Consider the following 24,073-nt stretch of genomic DNA (forward strand, 5'->3'; position numbering starts at 1 on the left):
GCATTTGACTCAACATGGGTGTCACGTTCCTGACCTATTTTATGTTATTTTTATATGTTTAGTTGGTCAGGGCGTGAGTTGGGGTGGGCATTGTATGTTGTGTGTGTTTTGTTTTGTCTATGGGTGTTGTAGGTGTATGGGGTAGAGAAGAGTGAGGTTTTCTAGTTATGTCTATGGCTGCCTRGATTGGGTCTCAATCAGAGACAGCTGTCATTCATTTGTCTCTGATTGGGAGCCATATTTAAGGTAGCCATAGGCAGTAGGCTTTTGTGGGTAGTTGTCTTGTTGAACGTTTGTTGCTTGTATGTGCACTTACGTTATCTAGCTTCACGGTCGTTTGTTGTTTTTGTTAGTTTGTGTTTAGTGTTCGTTTTTGTGTTTTCTCTCTCTTCTCTAATAAAGAAGATGTATTTTGCACACGCTGCGCCTTGGTCGAATCACTACTCCTCCTCTTCGTATGAAGAGGAGGAGGAACACCGTGACAATGGGCTTCCGACACCTTGTAGAGTCCATGCCCTGATGAACTGAGGCTGTTCTGAGGGCAAAAGGGGGCTTGCAACTCAATATTATGGAGGTGTCCCTAATGCTTGGTATACTCAGTGTACATTGCCCAGTTGCACCATTGCAAGATAGTCAAAGAAATACATCTTATGAGGTGAGAGAACGCAACAAGGTTGGTAATTGAAATAAAAGAGCTCCATTGAAGGAGACGGAGCCTCCATTTTCTACAGTGAAGCATAAAATGTGTCTTGTTTGTGCCCTGAGGCCAGGCTGGACAAAAATGACCCATAAGATAATGGATTCAGAGGACATGTCTCTTTTTATTCGTCTTACAACCCACCATTCAAGCAATGAATGTTATTACAGTTCTTGWAATATTTAATAAAAAATAGAAAGTTTCAGGCAGCCAAGAAAAGCTCAAAAGCTGCGAAAAAAGATGGATCATTGCAGTAAACGCATTGTTGTGGGAAATTACCACAGAGCCAAAGATCTGCTTCGACTGAATAAAGTCAAGAGACAGAAATCAAGTTTGGTGCAAATGTGCTACTCTGTTGTTCTCTGTTGTTGTGTTGATGAATTCCCTCAAGCTAGTCTGTGACATGCTGCAAAACAATAAAACTGCACAGTCCCTAAAGGGAAAAGCAGTTCCGAAACTTGTATTGCTTGTAATTGTTCACCATTCCCCTTTAGGATAGAGTACATCTTTACATAATTTATATACTGCAGTTTACAAACCTATTGTTTACCTGCTCACTACATTACACTACCTGATGAATGTTTTTGTTTCAAATATTGATTTGCATGTAAACTTTTAGCCTTATCAAAACAAATAGATCCTGAAGCTGCCATTAGCCTATAGCTAAAAGGTTAGAGAGATGATGGGAAAAAAACAGGAGTAGTTGATAGATTACTCATCGGTGGTAGGTGATAGATTACTATCTAGTGGTGTAGCAGACTCCCTTTTCTGATATTCCGTCATGGCATCAGCTAATCCAAGCTTCCGCAAACACAACACTTCACAACCCTGATACAAGAATGCTCCAATCCATCAGAAGCACATTTATCTGCATCCATCCAGCCATTTCAGAGATGGCCTTTTTCATATCTCTTGGCATAGAAAGAGTATTATTGTATTCTTGGACAGTTCAGTACAGTAACTTCCAGCTGGTCACAGAAACCTTGAAGCCTGATTCTTTGGGGCAGCCCTTAGCAACATCATGATAACAAAAACAACAGCGAGTCACTTTCACAGTGAGAGTGGAATTTTCTCCCTCCAGGACAACAATAGCCCCAAAGCAGCCGAGTGGGCAGCCAGATCTGGGCCTGCACAGATTACACCTCGCGGGACATTGTTCTCTGGCTATATGGGAGTTCTAGGGATGAAGAGGAGCAGCAGATGGCAAAGAGAGGGAGAAAGTAGAGAGTAGGCAGACCAAGGCAAGACCACCAGCTGTCATCCTCCACTGTGCCCTCTCACTGTCGCAGCTGGACCTCCATTACCCCTGTCTGAGGCTCAGAGGCACACACAATAAGCAGATACACAAGCACATGCCACAGACATTCCACAAGAGAGGAACCAACACAAAGCACCACTTGCTCGAGTATAGAGTGTACACACAAACACACTTCTTAAGGTGATATGGCACTGGTAAACACACACACACACTGTTGATCCAAACCAAATCTTAGCAGAGAGAGGAATAAAAAAAAGCAACAGAGTATTAATTTAACAACTCTGGTCCTGGGGTTTGGATGACTCAAGTAAACCCTTGTTTTCAATTAATGAGTCTCCAACTGGTTTGGATAGGCTTTGCTGTAAGACCCATGTGGGTGCTCCCGAGTGGCGCAGCGGTCTAAAGCACTGCATCTCAGTGCTAGAGGCGTCACTACAGACACCCTGGTTTGAATCCAGGCTGTATCACAACCGGCCGTGATTGGGAGTCCCATAGGGCTGCGCACAATTGGCCCAGCATGGTCCGGGTTTGGCCGGTCTAGGCCGTCATTGTAAATGCTGGCCTTCTAGGCAGAGTTCCAGTGTCTGTGTTCTTTAGCCCATCTTTTATTTTTATTAGCCAGTCTGAGATATGGCTTTTTCTTTGCAACTCTGCCTAGAAGGCCAGCATCCCGGAGTCGCCTCTTCACTGTTGACGTTGAGACTGGTGTTTTGCGGCTACTATTTAATGAAGCTGCCAGTTGAGGACTTGTGAGGCGTCTGTTTCTCAAACTAGACACTGTGATGTTCTTGTCCTCTTGCTCAGTTGTGCACCGGGTTCTCCAACTCCTCTTTTTATTCTGGTTAGAGCCAGTTTGCGCTGTTCTGTGAAGGGAGAAGTACACTGCATTGTACGAGATCTTCAGTTTCTTGGCAATTTCTCACATGGAATAGCCTTCATTTCTCAAAACAAGAATTAGACTGACAAGTTTCAGAAGAAAGTTCTTTGTTTCTAGCCTTTTGAGCCTGTAATCGAACCCACAAATGCTGATGCTCCAGATACTCAACTAGTCTAAAGAAGGCCAGTTTTATTGCTTCTTTACTCAGCACAACCATTTTCAGCTGTGCTAACATAATTGCAAAAGGGTTTTCTAATGATCAATTAGCCTTTTAAAATTATAAACTGGATTAGCTAAAACAACGTGCCATTGGAACACAGGAGTGACGGTTGCTGATAATGGGCCTCTGTACGCCTATGTAGGTATTCCATAAAAAATCTGCATTTCCAGGTACAATAGTCATTTACAACATTAACAATGTCTACACTGTATTTCTGATCAATTTGATGTTATTTTAATGGACAATTATTTATTTATTTTGTTTCAAAAACAAGGAAATTTCTAAGTGACCCGAAACTTTTCAACGGTAGTGTATATATAAATAAATATAATTCAAATAATAAAAAAGAGAAAAAAAGGCAAACTTATGATTGACTGGGACACACCACTGAACAAAGGGGCTTGACAGGTATTTTTCACCCAGACTCTCCACTTGACATTATGCTGATGACCACTGTCACAGAATTTGCAGAGACCAGTAATTACTTATTTTCTGACCAGTGAATAGCATACACTACAATTGCTAATTTGAACCCTTAAGAGAGTCTGGAATGCTGGTTTTGGGCTTTTGACATAATTTGAGAGAAAAGTAACACATTTTAAAAGCATAACACAAGCAGGATGAAAATCAAAACATTACTCTTCCATAGGTTGTATCAGTTTATATCAGGGGTTCCCAAACTTTTTTGCTTCGTGACCTGCCAATTGAGGTGTCTTTTGAGTCGCAACCCACCAAAAGGGTTGAACGGGGAAAAACAAACAGACCAAAGAATAAGTCAAAAACAATCTTGGCAGCGGAGAGAACATTTGGCTATGGACCTGAAATAAAGTGATGCAGTTTTAAAGGCAAGTTTTCTGCAATTCTATCCATTCTGGAATGGAGCTGACATAAAATGGTGCAGTTTAAACTAATTTCCTGCAATTCTACACAAAATCTAAAGAGATTTTCCAGTACTTTTGTATACTTCTTAATAACCAGTAATTCTTAAAGTAGCGCTCACAAGCCAAAAGCAGTCTCAGAAAATTGCATACTGTATTCACATATGTGCAGATATGTACACCACGTCATTGCCCTTTCTCTCTCTGCTGTGTGTGCATCTTGCTAGCTGTCACTCAAATGGCCAGGGCCTGAAGCTCATTGGCTAGAACTCGAATTGCTAGGGGGCTGGCCCATGTGGGGAAAATGGCACAGCTTCCATATAATAAATTGCTTTCAAACTAGGGATTTTGTGTTGAACTGAGGTAGAACAGTAATTCTGCTCATATATTATGCATGTATGAACTACACAATGACACATCCAGCCCAAAGCGGGAGATTTAAAAAAAATACTTAGTAGTCTCCGAAGTTCCCGAAGCATGTCTTAGTGCTGTGTTCTTATGCTCAAACATTATAACAAAATCAATGGGGACCTGATTGTGTAGCTTTTATTTTGTTGACTGTAAATGTATTATTAGGTTATTATTTCAAAATATGGGTCCATTATCTTTTCTATACTTTGTTTTAGTCTATGTTTACACTGAAAGTGTTGTTTTTTTCATCTCGAAAATGTATACAAATTATTTTTTTAAGTTTTAGTTGCAATGCAAAAAAAATACAACGGACCAAGGCATTCTGCATTATAGGGTTATCAGCTATACAGGTGGTACCATGTGAACGACAATCCCAATGCTCCGTTTTAACGTTTAGAAATGTCAATCATCACTTGCGATATGGTTTTCGAAACATATGGAATTTACCTTTCATATCAGCAAGAAATAATCTTTCAAATAAAAAAGGTACACTTACTGAAGCAGGTTTCTGGTGCGTCTCCAGTTGATTAACTACACTTACGCTATACGTCCTACACAGTTACACTTACAAACAGACGTTCAAGCACGTTAGATACTGTAGCTAATTAGTAACAAGCGCTTTAACATGGAGATGTGTTGGGACACTAACCCTATAACGGTGTGCAGTAATTTAACCTTTAGATTTTTTGAAAATTATATCTTGCTGATATGAAATATAGGTATGTTTCCAAAACCGTAACCCCAAGTGATGCTTAAAGTTCAGTCCAAGCCCCCCGGCAAAAAGATGCGTCCCCCGGCCAAAAGATAACAGTACTCCCAAGGGCAGAAGACAGCGCCTATGAATGGACTACCCGCGCGACCCAACTGGACACCACAATTTGGGAACCACTAGGCWACTACTTTAGGTAATTGTGATTTATGCAGGTGGTTGATGATTGCTGAATCTTCATGCTACAACACTATTGTTTCCATACAAATATCAAAAACACATAACCAAAAACAGCATTTCAATATTTATTGAAATACGACAATGTAGGCTACTGTAAAACTGCATTCACACACTGCTGAAATATGTTTTTCTTGCTCTGACCAATTGCTCCGCTGTTTCAGAAAATGACGTTTTGATAAACGTGCACTGAATTTAAACTTGGCAAGTGGTGCTTTACAAAAGAAACGAATGAAGCAACAATAATACGCTATGTCAAGTGTTTGATGTAAAATTAAAAACGAATAATTATACATAGCCTATGCTTGAATTGTATGCATTTTATCACATTTGGTCCAGTCAAGTCGGGAGTAACCTAACATTTCTCATTCTTACCTGCTAAACACTTTTCTTATCCTTTGAACCAGGGTCGGCGATGCCGTAATGGTTTCAGGAGGCATTGTCTCAATGGTGGTGACAACATGATTCTGCTGCGAGGATATCATCTCTGAACTAAACATTTAACGATCAGAAACCAGGGTGCATTCTGCTCCGTGTAGGGAGAGGACGTGGGGCTCGGGTACTCCACGAGCGACTAGATCCGCTTATCGGTGCGCGCGATGGACAACCTCAGCATTCATTCCATGGTTCACACAGGTGAAGATGATGACGCTGCTGTATTTACAAACAGTGAAGAATGTGTGTTGGCCACACACGCGGGGAGTTCATGAAAGATGCACCTGTTTCCTAATGAAATGTTTGCAGAGGTACCCCGGTTCGTCAGTGTGCATTTTCTGAATGCCTGCTTCAGACTGTGCGGTGATTATGAGAGGCGACTGGTTTTGGAAGGGACGTGAACTACCTTTATTAGCCAGCAGGGAGAGTGCTTTCACCACAGTTAGTGCTGTTGAACCTGAGGAATAAACCCACTGATTTAGGCCTACTGTTGGAATACAGCAATGTAAATAGCCTGCAGATAAAGCGGATAGTTGTGCTCTATATACATAGTCCCTACAAATAGTCTGGTGTGGGGTTATAACAGATAAGCAATGCAGGTGTTCATTGGCGAAAATAAGCATTATGGAAATGTAAACCTATTTTGACTTTTTCAKTTTCAAAAGKGTCTGGACTGACTGAATATTCCATATGGATATAACCTACTGATTCTATTTTAATGGATAAAAGAAAGGAAATATTTCTATATTAATTCAAATAAATGTCATGTCATCCATATCAGTTGAATCACAGCAATGTTTCCAGTGCCTTTGAATATGTCTACTTTATTCACCAAACCTTAAAATCTCTCTACCTTGAAGTCAAGTTAGCTGTTGCATAGTCTCGTGTTGCCGCCCTCCCTAACTCTGTACCGAAGCTAGCTGTCACAAGATCAGATGTCAAGGAAAGCTGTCACAAACAACAGACGGGTTAGTGGTGATGAGACAGTTTTGAACTTAAGCACAACTAAAAACAGTGAGCTGAGCTTTGCTTCCTGTAGTCAGAAAGACACCTCAACATAACCTAGTCTTTTTTTTTTATCTCCCTGCTTCTCTGCCCACACAGGGACATTTTCACAGACAGTCAAGACGGGCTTGTTTTGGAGCTGTCAATCTTCTGGTGGAAACCACATGAGTCACTCAGAGCGACAATCACAATGTTTACAGGGAGAAAAACAGCATGTTCCATGAATAATKAAATTATGAATGATGAAATGTAATCTGAGCAGCAATAGGAGGGAAAGGCCTCTTCTCTCTGATGTAATTCTACAGCAGCACAGTGTATGAGAATCTAGATACTGTTGAATCATCGGGTGTCATTATTGTCATTCAAATGGCCATGTTACACCGTGTCAGAGGGCTTACTACAGCCTCTATTTAAGCCATTTTCATGGCTCAGCACAGCAGTCCCTATGTCCTGGAGAACTGTGGGGGTTTTTCAACCTGGAACACCGTGTGGATCCATCACCCTGTCACACACACATCATCATGAGGCCATGAACGATGACAGGTGAACAACACATTATGGTAATATAAAGGCTTTGGTTTGGGGTACATTGGTGGTGGAATTTTCCGTGATCTTCTTTGGCCAACACTACTTTACCAATAGGACCAACTCCTTGAGTCTTCTTCAGTACATGTGTTTCATGAGGGAGAGATCAAACAGGCAAATAAATAATCAGTGATAATCAAACAGTGAAAAAAATACTTTAACTACAATGAATATCAATGAATATATTATCCCTAGTGTTGGCTCCAACAGCCCACTCACATGCCCACTGGAGATGGCAGGGGTTTCGTGGGGTCGTTGTGGCCCACATCAAGTGCCTCCACAGCCTTTAACAGTTTGAGGAAGTCTCTCTACTACCTGTGCATCTGGAAAGTAACTGCACTTTCCTGTCAACCTGCTGGCTGCTKCACAAATTACGATGACTCATTCTCACCCCTCTTGTTAATTAGGCAGAATGAAACACAGAATTAAAGGGTAATTGACAGGGAAATTGATGAAGTAAATTGTTTCTATAAATAAATTGTATGTATAAATATTTCTGCGTAACAATACAGACATTCTGCTGTGGAAGATGTGAATGGCCATTGAATCTCTGTCGCAATAGCATTTTGCAGTAGCCTATTCTTTGTGTGTTGGAGTCACAGAATTAGCTGAGGACAGATCACTTTTCACTGGAACAGAGGAAAACGCTCAGGGTAGCTGATAGCAGCTATGGATTTAGTCCATCCTAGACCTCTAATACTTGTGACTGTCCGTTTGTAAGATTTAGTCTGTCCTAGACCGCTGATTCTCATCCTATTCGGACTTAGAGACAATGGAACAGCTTTGACCTTGTATTCCTGATATGGGGGCCATATGTGTACAAATGGACTTACTTTACTTTATAAATATCTGACTATATTTAACTATGCTGGGTGTTCTCCTTCCTCTATTTTGGTCATCCATTGGGATGGGTCCTACACAGGCAGCCCAATTCTGATATTTTTCCCAATTGTTGGCAAAAGAGCTGACCTGATTGGTCAAAATACCAATTAGTGGAATTAGGCTGCGTGTGTAAACATAGCCATAGTCTTGTTCATGGGCTGAACTGATGACACACACTTTCACTGTCCGTCTCAGCCCCTCAGAACCTTAGCAGGTTGTTAGTACACCGAGAGACGGGTGCGGTCAAGGATGTACCTCGTCAATGTATTGACCTGTGTTGCTCCGAACAATATACCTGTGGAGCTAATAAATCCATCCAACTGTTTGTTAAACGGACCGATGCCAGTTAGAACACTCTAGATATTATCTGCTAACACACACTTTAATTAGGCTACATATTACATTATTATTATGTAGTCATTCAGATGTGGTTTATTTACGTCTGTTGGTACATGTTTGGAATGGCTGCTTCCAACAATTACATGTTCCCAGACAGCACTAATCATCCATCCGCTGGAGGTTGAAAAGGCGCTGCGAAACATTGTCATGCACCAATACTCCAGCTATCACCTATCAGAGTTGTCATGGAAACATACAACGATCTGGGGGAGTTGTAGCATTTCTGCCATACACACAACACCTCCAGACTCTCTGGTCTCTGTGTGTCTACTCCACTCAAGGGTCACTTTCAATACAGGAAGGAATCCTCAGACATACAGTAGCTGGTCCCTTCCCAGTCCACGTCTRTGGTTATTTTGTTGCACGAACTCTCCACATGTGCAGCATTGTGCATGTTCAAGGACTGATCATTCCTTTCAACGTGTTGATGTGGTACTATGCGGCTTTGTCTGTTCATATTCAGTACAATCTTTTCAAGCGCCAGTCTTTCTTTAGCATTCCTCGAGGCAGCCCTCAAGGTACTCATAGATTATTCATGATAACTAGGCATTAATAAAACAGTAACAAATCAGCCAGTGTGGCAGTTAGCAGGATCTGTTTTTGTTGTCGTTGTCGATTTCGCTTTCGTAAGCTGAGATGCATTATTACAGGAATAAGCACACAGAGGAATCAGTCACTGCCATATAATTGTGATGCTGTCTGAAAGGCTATCAGTAGCCAAACCCTATTTCCAATTTCAAACCCTGTGTAGTGATCCATCAGGGGGTATTCATCTTATCTGCTGTGTTAGTGGAGCATGACAGACGTCCTGTGAAGGCAAAGAAATAACGACCCAACTGTGTAGGCACTAAATATAGTAGGCCAAATCATTCAAATGAATAAAACAGAGGCCACTAGCAGGTCTTAATAAAACCTAATAGTCCTTGGATGTATTTATGTCTTCCCTAATGTGTCCTGACTGGGCTTGTGTATATATAAAGGGACCTGAAATGATGATTTAGCCTTGGACTAATCCACCAAGATATTATTCTGAATCAATATGCTGTGAATAATTCATGTAGATTTACCAACACTGGGGTTGGGCTTTGCTCTTTCCATGATTGATCTGATACTATTCATAGTACCAACATACTGTGATATTTCTCAACTTAAACCAAATGGATATTCACTGCAGTTTTACTGTTAATACTGAATCAAGTCAAAATGGGGGACTGCCACAGGTTATTACTGATAAAGAGAAGGAGTGCTGTTTATTGTAGTAGTAGACCAAGGTCTATTAATGCTGCCTTTAAGTATTGAGTCATTTATCTTGAAAGGATGAAACWACAGAAGTGAACAAAAAAGACAGCAGGATCCTACATCATAAATTAGCAGTTTATAACCAGTTTTCCATTTCAATTCATTTAAAATAGGTACACATGTAATTGGATTCTATATCCTTTTTCTAAATCAATAAGAAATGTTTGACATATTATTTACAATCATACACAGATGAACAACGTGGTTGCCATGGTTACTTCAGCGCTACACAGGAAACATTATTCACAATGCGAAAACCCCTACCAGGCCCTACCCCAGTTCACAGTGGCGTTGGCACTGTTTACAACTAGAAGCCCATGTCTGTGCATGTGTTTATTTCCCCACCAGACTGAACATGAAGATTAAAATAAACATTCACAAATTAAGTACAAGCCTCCTACAAGGTCACATGTTCATAATTGTTAATTAATGCACTCACAGCCCTATTTATAATTAGCTGCTTTTAGCCAGCATACTGGAAACTGACAGTGCTTTCTGGCATCCCCTTGTTGATCAATCAGCAGGGAGAACAGTCAACTGAAAGGAAGGAGTAATTAAAATATGCTTTAGTCGTTCTACATCAGCTGTAAAAACTATGTTAATATCTCATATAAGACTTTCTGTAGTAGAGCAGAGGCTGCTGAGGGGAGGGCGGCTCAAAATAATGGCTGGAATGGAGCAAATAGAATGGCATCAAGCACATGGAAAGCACCTGTTTGATATATTTGATACCATTCCACCTATTCCGCTCCAGCCATTACCACGAGCCCGTCCTCCCCAATTAACGTGCCACCAGCCTCCTGTGGTTCAGTGGYCCCACAATGCTATTGCATAAAAACAGAAATGAGCCTGAATCTAGCACACACAACTACTGGTTGGTTCTAGAATGGGTATGAGAATATCTTCAGTTTGACTTCTCTTTTCATCCCCTCAGCTTAAGAGGCCATGACAGCACAGCACATAGGGGAATACTTTTGGGTCAATGTCAATAATTTTACTCCCAATGCGTCCTTCATATCTGACTGATATCCTACTTAAAGATGCAGTCTGAGATCTTTAGCACAAAAACAAATAATGTTTGCATGACTTAACATATCGTACTAAATGGATGACGTAGTACACAATTGGATGAAGTAGTGAACAAAAAATGGGCACCCATTTTGGCTCGTGAGCTAGTACCACTCAAAACTACTGAAATTATAGAAATGTTCGGGGGCATCACTTTAAGACAATTTTTTTACAGCTAAATTCTCATGGATAGGAAGGAATCTTTTAAGACAATAAACCTCTACAAAATAACCAATTTATTGTATTGAGAGAGAAAGAAGCTCACAGTCTGTCACCTTTTCTCATGTTACACTGTGTCAAATCTGATCTCCTAAAGGCATCACTAGGGTTGTTAGAGAAGTAAATATGGCATTTTGGATAATTGAGACACCTACAAAAAAAAAAAAATCCTAAACTTACTAGAGGAAAATCCTCTCCCTTGCAAGGATGCGTTATGAACATAACGCAATTTCACTTCGTTCTCAATGACTGCCGTTTTCAACATTTATTAAAATGTTTAGGGTTGGCCAATAGGGGGACGATAGCGTCGTATATCACAATGTTGTATGGGTACATAATCGCGCAAGGACAAAGGTTGACATCGCCCAACGTAATTTCATGTAGTTCTCCATTTCTGCAGCCCATATGCCTTCACTTGGTCTAAAAGACTGACATTAAGGGTGGATTTAAAGCAAATCTGCCTCAATGTTTACACGCAGCTGCCACATCTGCCTCATCTGAAAACACTACACCCAACCCTCTTCCATTTGAGGGGGATGTTAAGACTTATGTAAAGTGCTGCATCAGAGAGTAGAGTAGCAGTACAGTGGTTTGAGCTGCTCTCAGCTGCAGGTGTGTAAGCCTGCCTGTATCGAAAACACAACACACATTAGTATTTAAAATTAAGCGTTTAAAAAGAAGCGTTTGAAGATGCTTTCCCTTTGAATGATGGTGCAGTCCACCATGCATTTGAATGACTGCTGCATATCACTTCAGAATGACTAGAATCCTGCATCCGAGTGCCTCTCCCTAGGCACACAGCTTTCAGATGGTGAAACACATACTTGGTTATATGGGTTGGGACGCAATGATCAGAGAACGGCAAACCACCGGTGTCAGTGCAAATAAAACATTCAATTAATATCTAACACATCCAAGGTTACTACAGCTTCACTCTCAGTCCATTATTCAATAGTTGATCATTTGAGGTTAAATCCAGCAGGCCTTTCGGTGCATACATTACAGGGAGTAAAACACTTGTTCACCTTACCATAGAACACAGTACATGTGAGGGGACATGCAGAGAACAAGATCAGACAACACAACTCTACAAATCAACCTTTTACATCGGTTCAATTTAGCTCTCAGGAAGATTATGAAGACATTATCAGCTGTTCAGTCTACCTTTAGAAGATGCTGAGGGAATCCAACCCAAACAAAGCATATAGGTGTACTGCATATATGTGGTTTTCAGTAACATTTATTKATTAACCTTCCTATGACAACCCAACCACTGGCTAGTGAGGAGTTGGGAGTTTCAGTCCCACAGGTAATCAGTTAGCATTATGGTGTAAATGCATACGGCCACCTGGAGTGTTGTTTGAAAAGGCATAAAGCCCAGGTTGGCGATTTACTGCCACCTGCAGTTATGGAATGTTTGCTTACTAGTATAATTAATTGGCTGAGAAGTCCAAGATGGTATCACGTGATCCTTCCTTAACCAATAGGAAGTCCCACCCAGTTGACTACTTCAAAAATGGTTAAAGTCCTCAATGGCACTGCCCATGCTAAAATTGGCATTTGGGCACTAGTCCTCTATCTAGGATATCCCTACAGTGTAAATACTCCTGTATGCCATCTAACCAGAGAGAAAGGAAAATAAAATACTGAATCTGGGTTTTAAACAAGTTCATGAGATGAAAGAAATAGCAAAACACTTTAATACAAATGTTAGTCAATATTCACATGGATTAACAACAACAGACAGCAGCATTGAGGATTAAGGGGCTCAACATGCAAAAATCCTAATGTTATGGACAACGGAGTGAAAACCTAGTAATTCAACACCAAATAAAATAGTGTTGGTCATGGGGGAAATTGTATACAGACAACTGCTTTATTTTTCACCCTGATTGATTGCAAAGATTGGATTTTGTGTAGGTTTAGTGTAACTTGCTGGCTGAGTTTCACACATGTACAAAAGCAGACACACACACAGTCCACCAATAGTAACTCTGAATGAAGACACAGCACAACCATGTAGACATCCTTAACATGCAGAGTATAGTCCCGTATCACAGAGCTCTCGTTCCACATCCTCCCGTACCATATTGATCAAGCGCTACATTTGAAGCACACTTATATAATGTATATTTCCAGAAAAACCCCAAGGTCCTCCATGCAGTCCTTTACAGAGATGGAGAGACCTGAAGAGCAATGTTGTTGTTTAGCATTAAACATTCTGCCTGGCACATTCCTCCCAACACATCACTCCCTTCCAGAGCAGCAGAAAGCTTTATCCATTATCCTCATTCATACCTCAGGGGCACAGCAGGATCTACAGCAAACAGAGAGAGAGCGAGAGAGAAGCAAAGCAACACTAGATTTACACCATACGGTTAACAATGTCCTCCAGGTAATGTTGGTTCCTCGTTAATACAGCTGACGCAGGGGCATTGGCCGATCTCTTCCAAGCCCGCTGATGTTCAGTGCGTGCCATTACCTTGTCAGGGTCCGTACTACCCAGCATGCCTCACAGAGGCAGCCTGGTGACCCTTTCACGTTGCGGAGGAGCAGTGAGTCCGAGTGAGCGGAGGTGAGATTCAATGTGATGCGGCAGTACGCTGTCTGGCTGGTTGCTTGTTCTCTAGTGCCTGTACTGCAAACATAGAGACCCGGGAGGAAGAGGGGCTAGGGCGGACCCGTACCCCACACCCTTGTCGTTCCCCTTCCTCTGGAGGGGCGGGGCCAATCACTCACTTCCCCAGCCGCTGCTCACAGGAGGCGTAGCGCTGCAAGGCGCTGAATAAGTCCTCATAGGAGACGTCTACATGGGAGGGTAAGGAGCTGCAGGAGAGAGGGAGGATGTTAGAAAGAAACTACAGAGACACTTCTAGCCTACCTCAGATGGCAGTAGCTATGGGCAGTAGAGTAAAATCTATGAATATAAAATAATGTTGGTAAAATAGATACCAAGCAATAAGTGATGAACAGAAATGTTACCATGTTACATTAGTTAAAAGGCGTACTCCAAATACAATTATGTAAAAAATCTCCTGTGATTCCCGAAAGCTGCTGCTTGAGTTAATGTCTAAAGCAGTTACAGCACTATATGGCCATCTAGTGTTTGATGGAGGTCAAGGCCCAAAATGTCCTTGCAAATCCCTGACAATGATAGGACTCTAGTGCCCAAAAGCCTGTTTATTAAGCATGGGCAGCGCCGTTGACTACTTCAAAATAGTGAAAGTCCTCAACTGGGTGGGACTTCCTATAGGTTAAGGAAGGTTCACATAATTCCATCCAGGTCATCAGAAGGGATCAGCTAATGATTTAAACTTGTGAGCAAACATTCCATAACTGTAGGTGGCAGCACGCACCCTTTCAGTTTGTTAACCAACTTTTTGGGCGGTAGGAAGCCTAGTGGTTAGAGCGTTGGGCCAGTAACCGAAAGGTTGCTAGATCAAATCCCCGAGCTGACAAGGTAAAAATCGATCGTTCTGCCCCTGAACAAGACCGTTAACTCACTGTTCCTAGGCTGTCATTGTAAATAAGAATTTGTTCTTAACTGACTTGCCTAGCTAAATAAAGGTTTAGCTAGTCAACACTCGTTTTCTTCCGAAGTGATGCCATCACATCCAGCTATCTTTATCAACACAAGATAGTTAAATGGAAACGTAGCCTAGCATGCAATTGTCGATTTTCTATGATTTTATTTATTTATTTTTAATCACTGGACCAGTTAATGGAAACATAGCTAATGTCTAGAAATAGGATTTCTGCAATTTTTAGTGATGCATCATAATCTGTCAAGTCGCATCTTATGAAGGCTGAACTGCATAATTTCCCCTCCGTTTCCATTAAAACAGCACTGCTATTTCTACTGGATTCACAGCAGCGTACAGCAGCGTTTTAAAAAGCCTTGTCAATCTGTCAAGACAGGAGACAAATTAGGCAGCAGGCAGGTTTACCAGTTAATCTGCACAGATAAGCACAACAGGCCCATATCAATTCTACTCAGGAGGCAAAGCAAAGGCATGCACACAAACTCTCCCTCTCTGTCACACACACACACAGAGTGGTTATGAAGAATAAGAAAGGAACCTCATTGTTATTCGTGTCCAGCTCTTCAGAGCAGCGGCTATCCCAGCAGTCTTCTACACGAGTGAGGCAGCCTTATCGAACGTGTGCACACAGACAGACACTGTACAATACTCACATGAACTCTGTCAGTCTGATGTGCCAGGGCAGGAATCCCAGGGTGCTTTCTACTGGGCCGAACTTCAGAACCAGGTCTGGATCTGGTGTACTCTTCGACTCTGCACATACAGAGACAGCATGGAGAGAGATCAATGGAACAACCAATCACTGGAAATTTCAGAGTGCACCGTTTCGAGCATTTCAGAGGTTGGTTTGCATAAGGACTGTGGAAAAGATTAAGAAATAACCATCTGAAATGCCTTTTCTTTTTTGAGAGGGGGGTGTTAGAGCACTACAGCAGCAGCTTGCCAAGCCCCATAGACACTGACTGCTGAGGAACAGCTGCACTCACTGGCCCAGAGAAGTAAACACACAATAACTTCACTGTACACTACACTGGATGTGATTGGATTCGACTCAACTGCACTGAAGTGAACTCTGCTATCCTCTGTAGTTTATATTCTATCTGGAGACCATCTTTCTCATCAGTTTGTTCACATTTCTGCCTTCGGTCTCATCCATCACCTTCTACAAGAGTTTTGATTTGTGAGTGCAAAAGGATGTGTTCCACTAAAGTAATGGTGATGTGATTTACAGCTAGTGAGGGTGATCAGTCTTAGCCAGGGGCTAACGATGGGCAGAGCCGGGGCGGGCAAAGGGCTCAGGTCAAAAAACCCACATTGAGAGAGGAGCTCTGGCTCAGAGTGCTTCATCTTCTACATCTTTTGATCAAACACTGTTGGAGCTGCTTGACCTTTACCCAATTTCTGTCCTCCATCCTTCCTGAGCTTCAAATAGAGTGAAATTGCTACTCTGAACATCATGCCAAAGGAGAGCTGGTGAGCTAAGCTTCACTGACTGTACTCCAGCTTGTAATAGTGCAGCACAGATTAATATCAGATGATTTACAGTCTATGATTAATACTGTTATGATCAATAGAATGTCTATGGGTTTTATCCTGACGATTAAGCAATTAAATAAAGGTGTTGTCCCAGTCAACGAATAACAATACACTAAAGACCGGTAAGAACCAATTGCATGTCCTCCTGCTGATCTTGGGGCCTCCTCACCTCTGAGTAGGGAGTCCAACATAGTGACATTGATGTCTTTGGATGTCTTTTCCCTCTGCTCCACAGCTCTACACAGCTGCTGTGCTGCCTGCACGATCCTCAGCTTGCCGTCGTCTGGAGACAGCACCTTCAACACAGACTGACACGACAGCACTGTGGAAACAGAGGAATACAGTCATGATGCGCCCCACAAACACACATACCGGTACTCAGGCACGCACACACACACACACACACACTAATCATAACAATCAATGGTAAACGTGTCAGGTGTCTGTTTGACTGAAGGTTAGTGGGTGGGAATGCCTGCTTTACAATCCTGCTGTTACGCTTTAATATATGGAATGCCGTTTGGGTATTTGGGTGTCAAACTATACAAGTCAAATAACACTATTTGACATGTCAAATAAAACAATTCTATGATGTGCTGAATTCGCACGAGCAAGCCACGCTCCACCACTACGATCAGTAGCACTGTCAAAGCTGTACAAAAAATAAGTCTGCAAACAAGCACACACCGGCCACGAACGATCTGTCCACAATACCGCGTGGGTAATAAGGCATTATGTGTTCAACCGAATAGGAAAACGTTTGTGTCAGCATTTGAAATAAGATCAGGATCAAAAATGCTTGCGAATATCTTTGATACAGATTTTATTAGCAACTTCTGCAGTAGCTAGCTAGCTTTAGCAGTCTACTCAGTACACACAAGTGGTTCCCCCACAACGTCCTCCTCAGAGTTAGACTCCAAAAAAGCCACGTTGTATTGTTTTTCCTCTGGAAGCGTGTTCAATACACATAGTAGGATGACTGATACAATAAATGTAGCTCAATTCAGATTCACGCAATAAGAGCTACAACGCAAATGTTCTCTGGGTGTCACTGAGTAGACTGATACCCCATGTAATTGATCCACAGACCATAGGTAAGACTGTACAGTGCAATATGGTTGTCAGTATGCACAATAAGCTGACTTCCCTCAAAGTCCCTGATAAGAGCTACGGCGATAATATTTGTGTAAACTCTTCACAGTTGTGTTCTGTGGTTGTCACTGATTAGACTGATAACCCATGTCATTGATCCACAATCCATAGGTAAGGCTGTATAGTGAAATAAGTATGCCCCCAATGCGAACTACCTGCCCTCCAGGACACCTACAGCACCCGATGTCACAGGAAGGCAAAAAAGATTATCAAGGACAACAACCACTCGAGCCACTGCCTGTTCACCCCGCTAGTATCCAGAAGGTGAGGTCAGTACAGGTGCATCAAAGCTGGGACCGAGAGACTGAAAAACAGCTTCTATCTCAAGGCAATCAGACTGTTAAACAATCATCACTAGCACAGAGTTGCCTATATACAGACTTGAAATCATTGCCCACTTTAATGGAACACTAGTCACTTTAATAATGCCACTTTAATAATGTTTACATATCTTGCATTACTCATCTAATATGTATATACTGTATTCTATACTATCTATTGCATCTTAGCCTATACGCACTGACATTGCTCATCCATATATTTATATATTCTTATTCCATCCCTTTACTTAGATGTGTGTATTAGGTATTTGTTGTGGAATTGTTAGATATTACTTATTAGATATTGCTGCACGGTTGGAACTAGAAGCACTAGCACTCGCAATAAACATCTCCTAACCGTGTCTATGTGACCAATAAAATTTGATTTTAAAGTCTAATACATCCAGTGTGATTTAAACATATTTTTGTCAAATTAACAAATTGCCTTTGTTAAATTTATATAACATTTCAACCTTGTTAAGCATGATTTATTAAATTATGGCACAATTCCACTATTTGTATTCATTTGCATCACTGTCAATTACAGACTTATTTTGAAGGCAAACCACAAAATTCCACTATTGTGGCTAATCCTTATTGTGTCTAGCTTCACATTGGCGGGTCCGACCACCGTTAATCAAATAACATGCTGACCTCACTGCACGCGGCGCAAAATAAATGTACACATACATGTTATTCAATCATTAAACCCACAATGCTGTCTGCGTAGCCAGGTGCTAAAATAGAACTTGGTTCCATTTGTGACGTTTGATGAGCTGTAAGTCCTGCCTTTCCCATCTCCTCATTGGTTTTTAGGAGCATATACCCATGTGGGTGAATGAAGGATGAACTGAGGTCCACAATCCAGTCGGTAGGGGTAATGCACCTTAAAGTTGGTTGGTAACCGACGTTGTGGCAGATGAATCAGAATTAGTTGGGTAACATAGATAATTAAGATGTTTTATTTGCATAATATGCTTATGTGAGATACTCGTCATTAGAATGTATCCCTTCGGACTCTGGTGTTGGCAGTTGCACTTTCCCCTCAGCTAGGGCTCAGTCACTTGGGGCCCAGAGAGGGGAGAGGTCAGGCTTGTCTTTCACATGTCCCTGGTGCTATGCAGAATATCAGAAAGGGAAGAGGACAGAATGGAACATTGTCTTCATATGTGAATGTGTCTTTACCTATTTTTAAACAATGTGAAAGGATGGCGTGAATAATGGGGAACCAATTACTTGTCTCCACAATGTCTGTGTGCCAGTCACTCCCTCCTTTTCCCATTGGGGGGAGGTGTATGGCAGTGTCTGGAAACATTGTATGTCCTCTCTGATCTTACACTTATCCTGGGATAGTGTATGACCTAGAGGCTCACTCCCCTCAGTGAGCTTGTCCAGGAGTGGGGTCAAGAGGGGGTTTACTTGAGATGGGAGTATCTAGAGTCAATAATTGATATATGCCATTGGATGAGTTGGTGTTTTTGTACTATGAAGTAACAGCAACGAGATTAGAACCTCGTCTGAGGGACCAAACTCAACGATAATTAATAGCGACTGTTATCTGGCTGTGGGATAGTCCTTTCTCAAGAAAAAGTATTTCTTTGTGAACAGTTCCTAAGATCTGTGATTCGTCATGTAAGTTGAGAGTGGTGTATCTTGGCTATAAAAGATCCTTGTAATTTTCTGTAGTCTCTTCTCAACGGTTCATTAGAAATAGTAAATTCTTGAAAGTCAAATGCTATTGCAAAGCTTATTATTAAAGATGTAGTTTAACTATAACTCTGACTGGTGTGTAGTTTGTAACTCTCCTCATTTGGTAAAGCAGAAATATGCCACCACAGCGTATAAAGTTCAAAGAAGAAGAAACCTGAAGGAGGAGAGATTACTAGAAACGAACTCGGTTTACCCTTTGATCTGTGGATTAATTGTTGGAGTTTAATTGTTGGAGTAGAGGACCTTGTGCATTTCAGGTAAAATAACAACTCAATGTTTTTATCCCAGTACAAATTAGCTAGCAACAGCAATTGCCATAAATGTTTAATGCTTTTCAACATGTCCCCAAATTAATATAGCCTTTTCAGAGTTCGTTTTGATATTTCAACCTGCGTGTCTTGATCGCATCTGGAGTGGATGGACAAAAATCAACATGCGCGAGCGGTCTGGTCAGCATGTAAGAACTGTCTTATATATTATGGGTATTTTAGATGACACCTAGCCTAGATAGTTAGCTAGCTAACAATAGCTACTGAAACGGATTGTCATTTTGTTATATTTTTGGGAAAGAACATTGTTTGCATCCATCAGCTAGCTAGCTTTTTTTATGACCAGCRCTGTCCAGCGCTTGGGGAAGTGTGTCTGCGCACGTATGGCAGCAGAAGGTGCACGAGACAACTTTACCAGCATCATATGATACGTAACAGGTGAATCGTTGTGACATATGAAATACGAGTGACAGTGTAATCAATGTGTCATAACGATGTAAAAAAATTATGAATGTGCTACATTATTACGCGACGTGCAGTCATATTCAGATCCTGATTGGTCAACAAGCTTATTTGATGCGTTAGTGTTATTTGATGTGTATCTTTCTTGACACGCAAAGACCCAAACGGCGTTCCATATTAATATCACATTTATGGGTTACAAAACAAATGAATAACAAGAGAACATAGAGATCCTATAATTCGTAAGTTATACAAGTGAATTATAGGTTCTATGAAAGGGAAAAACAAGAATTCCTTGAAGAGAATTATTCTGGGTTGTGTTCCTTTACTACTCTATATGGTCTGTGTGTGTGTGTGAGACCGTGTGTCATAACAGATTGACTTGCTCAGGGGATAATGGTGTAGTTGCCAAMCGCAGACGGCCAGTAAGACTACACAATAGAATAGATCTTAATCAGTCAATACAGGCTGGCTGCAGTGCACATGCTCTTCAATAAACAAATGCCACAGATGATGATGCAATCATGCTTTCAAGCCTGGTGTATTGGAATAATATTCATAATCCGTTTCAAACTTCATTCAATAAGTGATGATGAATTGTGAATATTACTCCAGATTGCCTTGCAATCTAAATTGCCCTAAAGGGTTTCATATATTATTTAGTATCCAATAGAATTGAATTGATTATTCATACTACACATGGCAGAATTCTGAATGCCTCTTCTCTTCTTGGTTGTAGTCCGTCTAGTTCTTCTGGTTTAACCCGATTATGGCATACTACAGGAGTAAGGACGGAGAATAGCAGAGAAACCACAGGGCATGTCCCATTGTTCCAGATGTTGAGAGGCCGTATGTATCAAGCGTCGAGTAGGTGTAGGAGTGCTGATTTAAGATCAGTTTAGTGCAGTGTTTCTTAATCCTGGTCCCGGGGACCGAAAGGGGTGCACATTTTAGTTTTTGCCCTGGCACTTGGGGCTCTAAATTAATTTGTTTTATTGGTAGCACTGGTGCTCCTAATTTTGAAAAGTTAGGAGCACCACATAAAATTTAAGCGCACCAGAAAAATAGATTATTAAATTGATGGATATAGCTTATATAAGGCCTATATGAATCCTACTTACATTTGAAGCACATCTCCTGATAAAGGAAGAGCTACCACCACTGGTAGCAACCTGTATTAGAGTTAACGTTTGGCATTTAGTTTGCGATTAGCATTATGCCAGCTTCCATAGACTAGGATTGTTTGTGTGTAATTATTGATTTTTTTTGTGGAGTGCCGCTTTAGACCAGCACTCCTAATCTGAGATGCATACAGCCCCTGCTGTTCAGTGTTCAAGTGTCTCACCTTGTTGGTCCTGTTTGTCAGTGCCATTGTTAAGGAACTCCACAGAGAGCTGCTTGGAGCCTTCTAGATCTAGGAGCTCCTGCTGCTGCTTCAGGATCTCATCCATCAGCCTTGAGTTGTTCCTCCTGAAGACACCTGGGAACCAAAAGGGTCATGGCTAGAAGGGATCCATCTTTAGTCAAATTAATGTCAGATTTTACTTTTTGTAGCAGGTTAGGAGAACTTATGCAGCAGTTTAGGAGAATTAACATAGCATGTTAGGATAATTAGGTTAAGGTTAGGGAAAGGGCTAGCTAAAATAAATAAAATAAAATCTACTTTTGACATTAATTTCACAAAAGCTGGATCCCTTCTAGCCATGACCAACCAAAATGGATATGTTATCTGTTGGGGGGAGGGGGGGGGTTTCAACCTCTCACTGGGGGTTAGGAACATTGGGCACATCTGAACTTAACTGAAAGACGAAAAAACAAGGAGATTTGCAACCTTTCAAAACTGATACCTAAAATTAACAAAATATTATAAGAAGTCTTGTAATTAGGAGGGAATAATGCATCATATGCCAGATTTGGCTGCGAGAGACTGATGACACAAGTCAGCAGACATTGAGGAACCACACCACTCAAGAAGGCGTAAACAATATTTTCAAACAACTAGCATGACCCAGTAAGAGTGGCTGTGGTAAATTTTATTTTTATTTAACTAGGCAAGTCAGTTAAGAACAAATTCTTATTTACCATGACGACCTACCCCGGCCAAACCCGGACGACGCTGGGCCAATTGAGCGCCGCCCTATGGGACTCCCAATCACAGCCGGATGTGATTCAGCCTGGATTCGAACCAGGGACTGTAGTGACACCTCTTGCACTGAGATGCAGTGCCTTAGACCGCTGCGCCACTCGGGAAGCAAGAACAGAAATACTGTGTGTGTATAACCTTCAGTTAAGCCAATTCCCTCTAGGCTCAGAGAATAGGTGAAAAAGCCACAGGGCAAATCTTGAAAGCCTATTGAGAGTCGGGACTCCACCAGTTGAAATCATATTCTATAATCTAGCTATACAACATTGTTAGAGTTGATAGAAAATAAACTATTACACTCCAGCGGTTTCTCTAATGACAAGACATGCCATTTGGGAACGAGGGCAGGGCCCAAAGACAATTTATAAACTGGGTGGTTGGAGCCCTGAATGCTGATTGGCCGACAACCGTTGTAGATCAGACCATATACAACAGTATGACAAAACATTTTTTTTTACTGGTAATTACAAAACATTCAATTGTACTGCTGTAATTACGTGGCTAACCTGTTTATAATAGCATTAGGCACCTGAGGCCTAAGCAGATATGGCACAAATTATGGAAGAAGGCTGGGTAAAGCCATTTGACTATCAGAATTGATAGATAGCTAGGTAACAGTTATCCAAGGCAACTAACAACGTACCATGAATAGGAAAGTTCAACAATCGCYGATTACAAACAAATCAAAATATGGCTGGCTGGCAAGGGTCTGCACTGCAGCGCACGTGACTGTCTGGTGGTGCGGTATTTAGCAACACTTCCTGGTGTCAATTATTATAAATAAAATAACGAAGAAATGAAATAATCTTACCGTAATTATCGTACACACTGACATAAGATATGCCGACTGCCATGCACCACACCACAAGGTTGGCTATATCTGTGTACCGTGGCTCCTCTTCCGCTATCAATAAGCCGATATGGTCAGGCAGCTTCTCCAGAGATTTCCCATCCGCCCCCCAGCGATACCGACGACCAACGCGTTTACCGGGTGCTGGGACAATATTTTTTTGGTTAGGAAACGAGAGAGCTATCGGCACAATAAGCGCCGTTAAGGCTCGTGACCACAGTTGCCCATTCCAATTCCGAAGACGGAGTCGGAACCAAGTGATAAGCGTTCTATGAATGTGAAGAAGGACATGCAGAACCTGCCACACGAACTCGTACACTATTGCCATTATGCCGCCTTCCTCGACAAAATCTTGAAATTGAATAATTATCAGGTATCTACCGAGCTCTGCATTTCAAGTCTAGATATGGATACACCCTAATCTACTCCCGTGAGCCATTTAGCGTACTGCCAACGCCTCAGTTTACACGGCTGCCATCTTCATCCAACCTTTACCCCCTGAACCCGAAGGATACACGTAGCTCACTGATTGGACGATTCAGCAAATATGAAATCACGCGAGATCTACGTAGGGTTGTTTTTTTATTCTATGTAATGAAACAGGCAAGGGAGCAGGTCTCTATCCCTCGACCTTCTAGCCCGAAGTCCAGCGCGCTATCGACTGTGCTGCAAAAGCATCCTCAAGCGGCAGAGTCTATATCCGCGCTTATAAACCCAGGTACGTTACAGTATATTAACGATCACACAAATTAATGTGCATCCCGCCACCTATTATGCGGGATGGAAACAGGATTCCCTCCAAAAAAACTGAACAAATTACAAAAAAAATACAATAAATCAAACAACCTGTCTGTTAAAAAAATTCAACAGATCTGATCCCTATGTAATCGGTGTGAAATGGCTAGTTAGG

At 41.5% G+C, this 24,073-nt stretch overlaps 2 protein-coding genes across 2 annotated transcripts in view; both read right to left on the bottom strand.

Annotated features, from left to right (window-relative positions):
• slc35f1 (solute carrier family 35 member F1) overlaps window positions 1-6,082 on the bottom strand; it is a 172,106-nt gene extending 166,024 nt beyond the window's left edge. The window contains exon 1 of the mRNA XM_070435830.1: window positions 5,663-6,082. Within this exon, the coding sequence (XP_070291931.1) occupies window positions 5,663-5,787 (125 nt within the window). The 5' untranslated portion in view covers window positions 5,788-6,082. The remainder of the gene's footprint in view (window positions 1-5,662) is intronic.
• A 6,779-nt stretch (window positions 6,083-12,861) lies between these two features.
• On the bottom strand, window positions 12,862-23,838 carry LOC111954208 (dehydrodolichyl diphosphate synthase complex subunit nus1). Its single transcript, XM_023973746.3, has 5 exons — window positions 23,125-23,838; window positions 21,516-21,650; window positions 16,427-16,579; window positions 15,375-15,474; window positions 12,862-14,005 (listed from the first exon to the last, which is right to left on the bottom strand). The coding sequence occupies exons 1-5, from the start codon at window positions 23,489-23,491 to the stop codon at window positions 13,915-13,917; spliced, it is 846 nt and encodes a 281-aa protein (XP_023829514.1). The 5' UTR covers window positions 23,492-23,838; the 3' UTR covers window positions 12,862-13,914.
• Between the last annotated feature and the right edge of the window lie 235 nt (window positions 23,839-24,073).

Source organism: Salvelinus sp. IW2-2015, linkage group LG28 (assembly GCF_002910315.2).
Source record: "Salvelinus sp. IW2-2015 linkage group LG28, ASM291031v2, whole genome shotgun sequence".
Taxonomy (NCBI): domain Eukaryota; kingdom Metazoa; phylum Chordata; class Actinopteri; order Salmoniformes; family Salmonidae; genus Salvelinus; species Salvelinus sp. IW2-2015.

What these genes read in the sequence shown, in the direction of transcription:
- LOC111954208 (XM_023973746.3), bottom strand. Translation starts at nt 23,491, where the DNA reads ATGGCAATAGTGTACGAGTTCGTGTGGCAGGTTCTGCATGTCCTTCTT. An exon ending in CAGTGTGTACGATAATTACG is followed by an intron (nt 21,651 to 23,124) that starts GTAAGATTATTT and finishes TTTGGTTCCCAG; the next exon opens with GTGTCTTCAGGAGGAACAAC. An exon ending in TGACAAACAGGACCAACAAG is followed by an intron (nt 16,580 to 21,515) that starts GTGAGACACTTG and finishes CTGTTTCCACAG; the next exon opens with TGCTGTCGTGTCAGTCTGTG.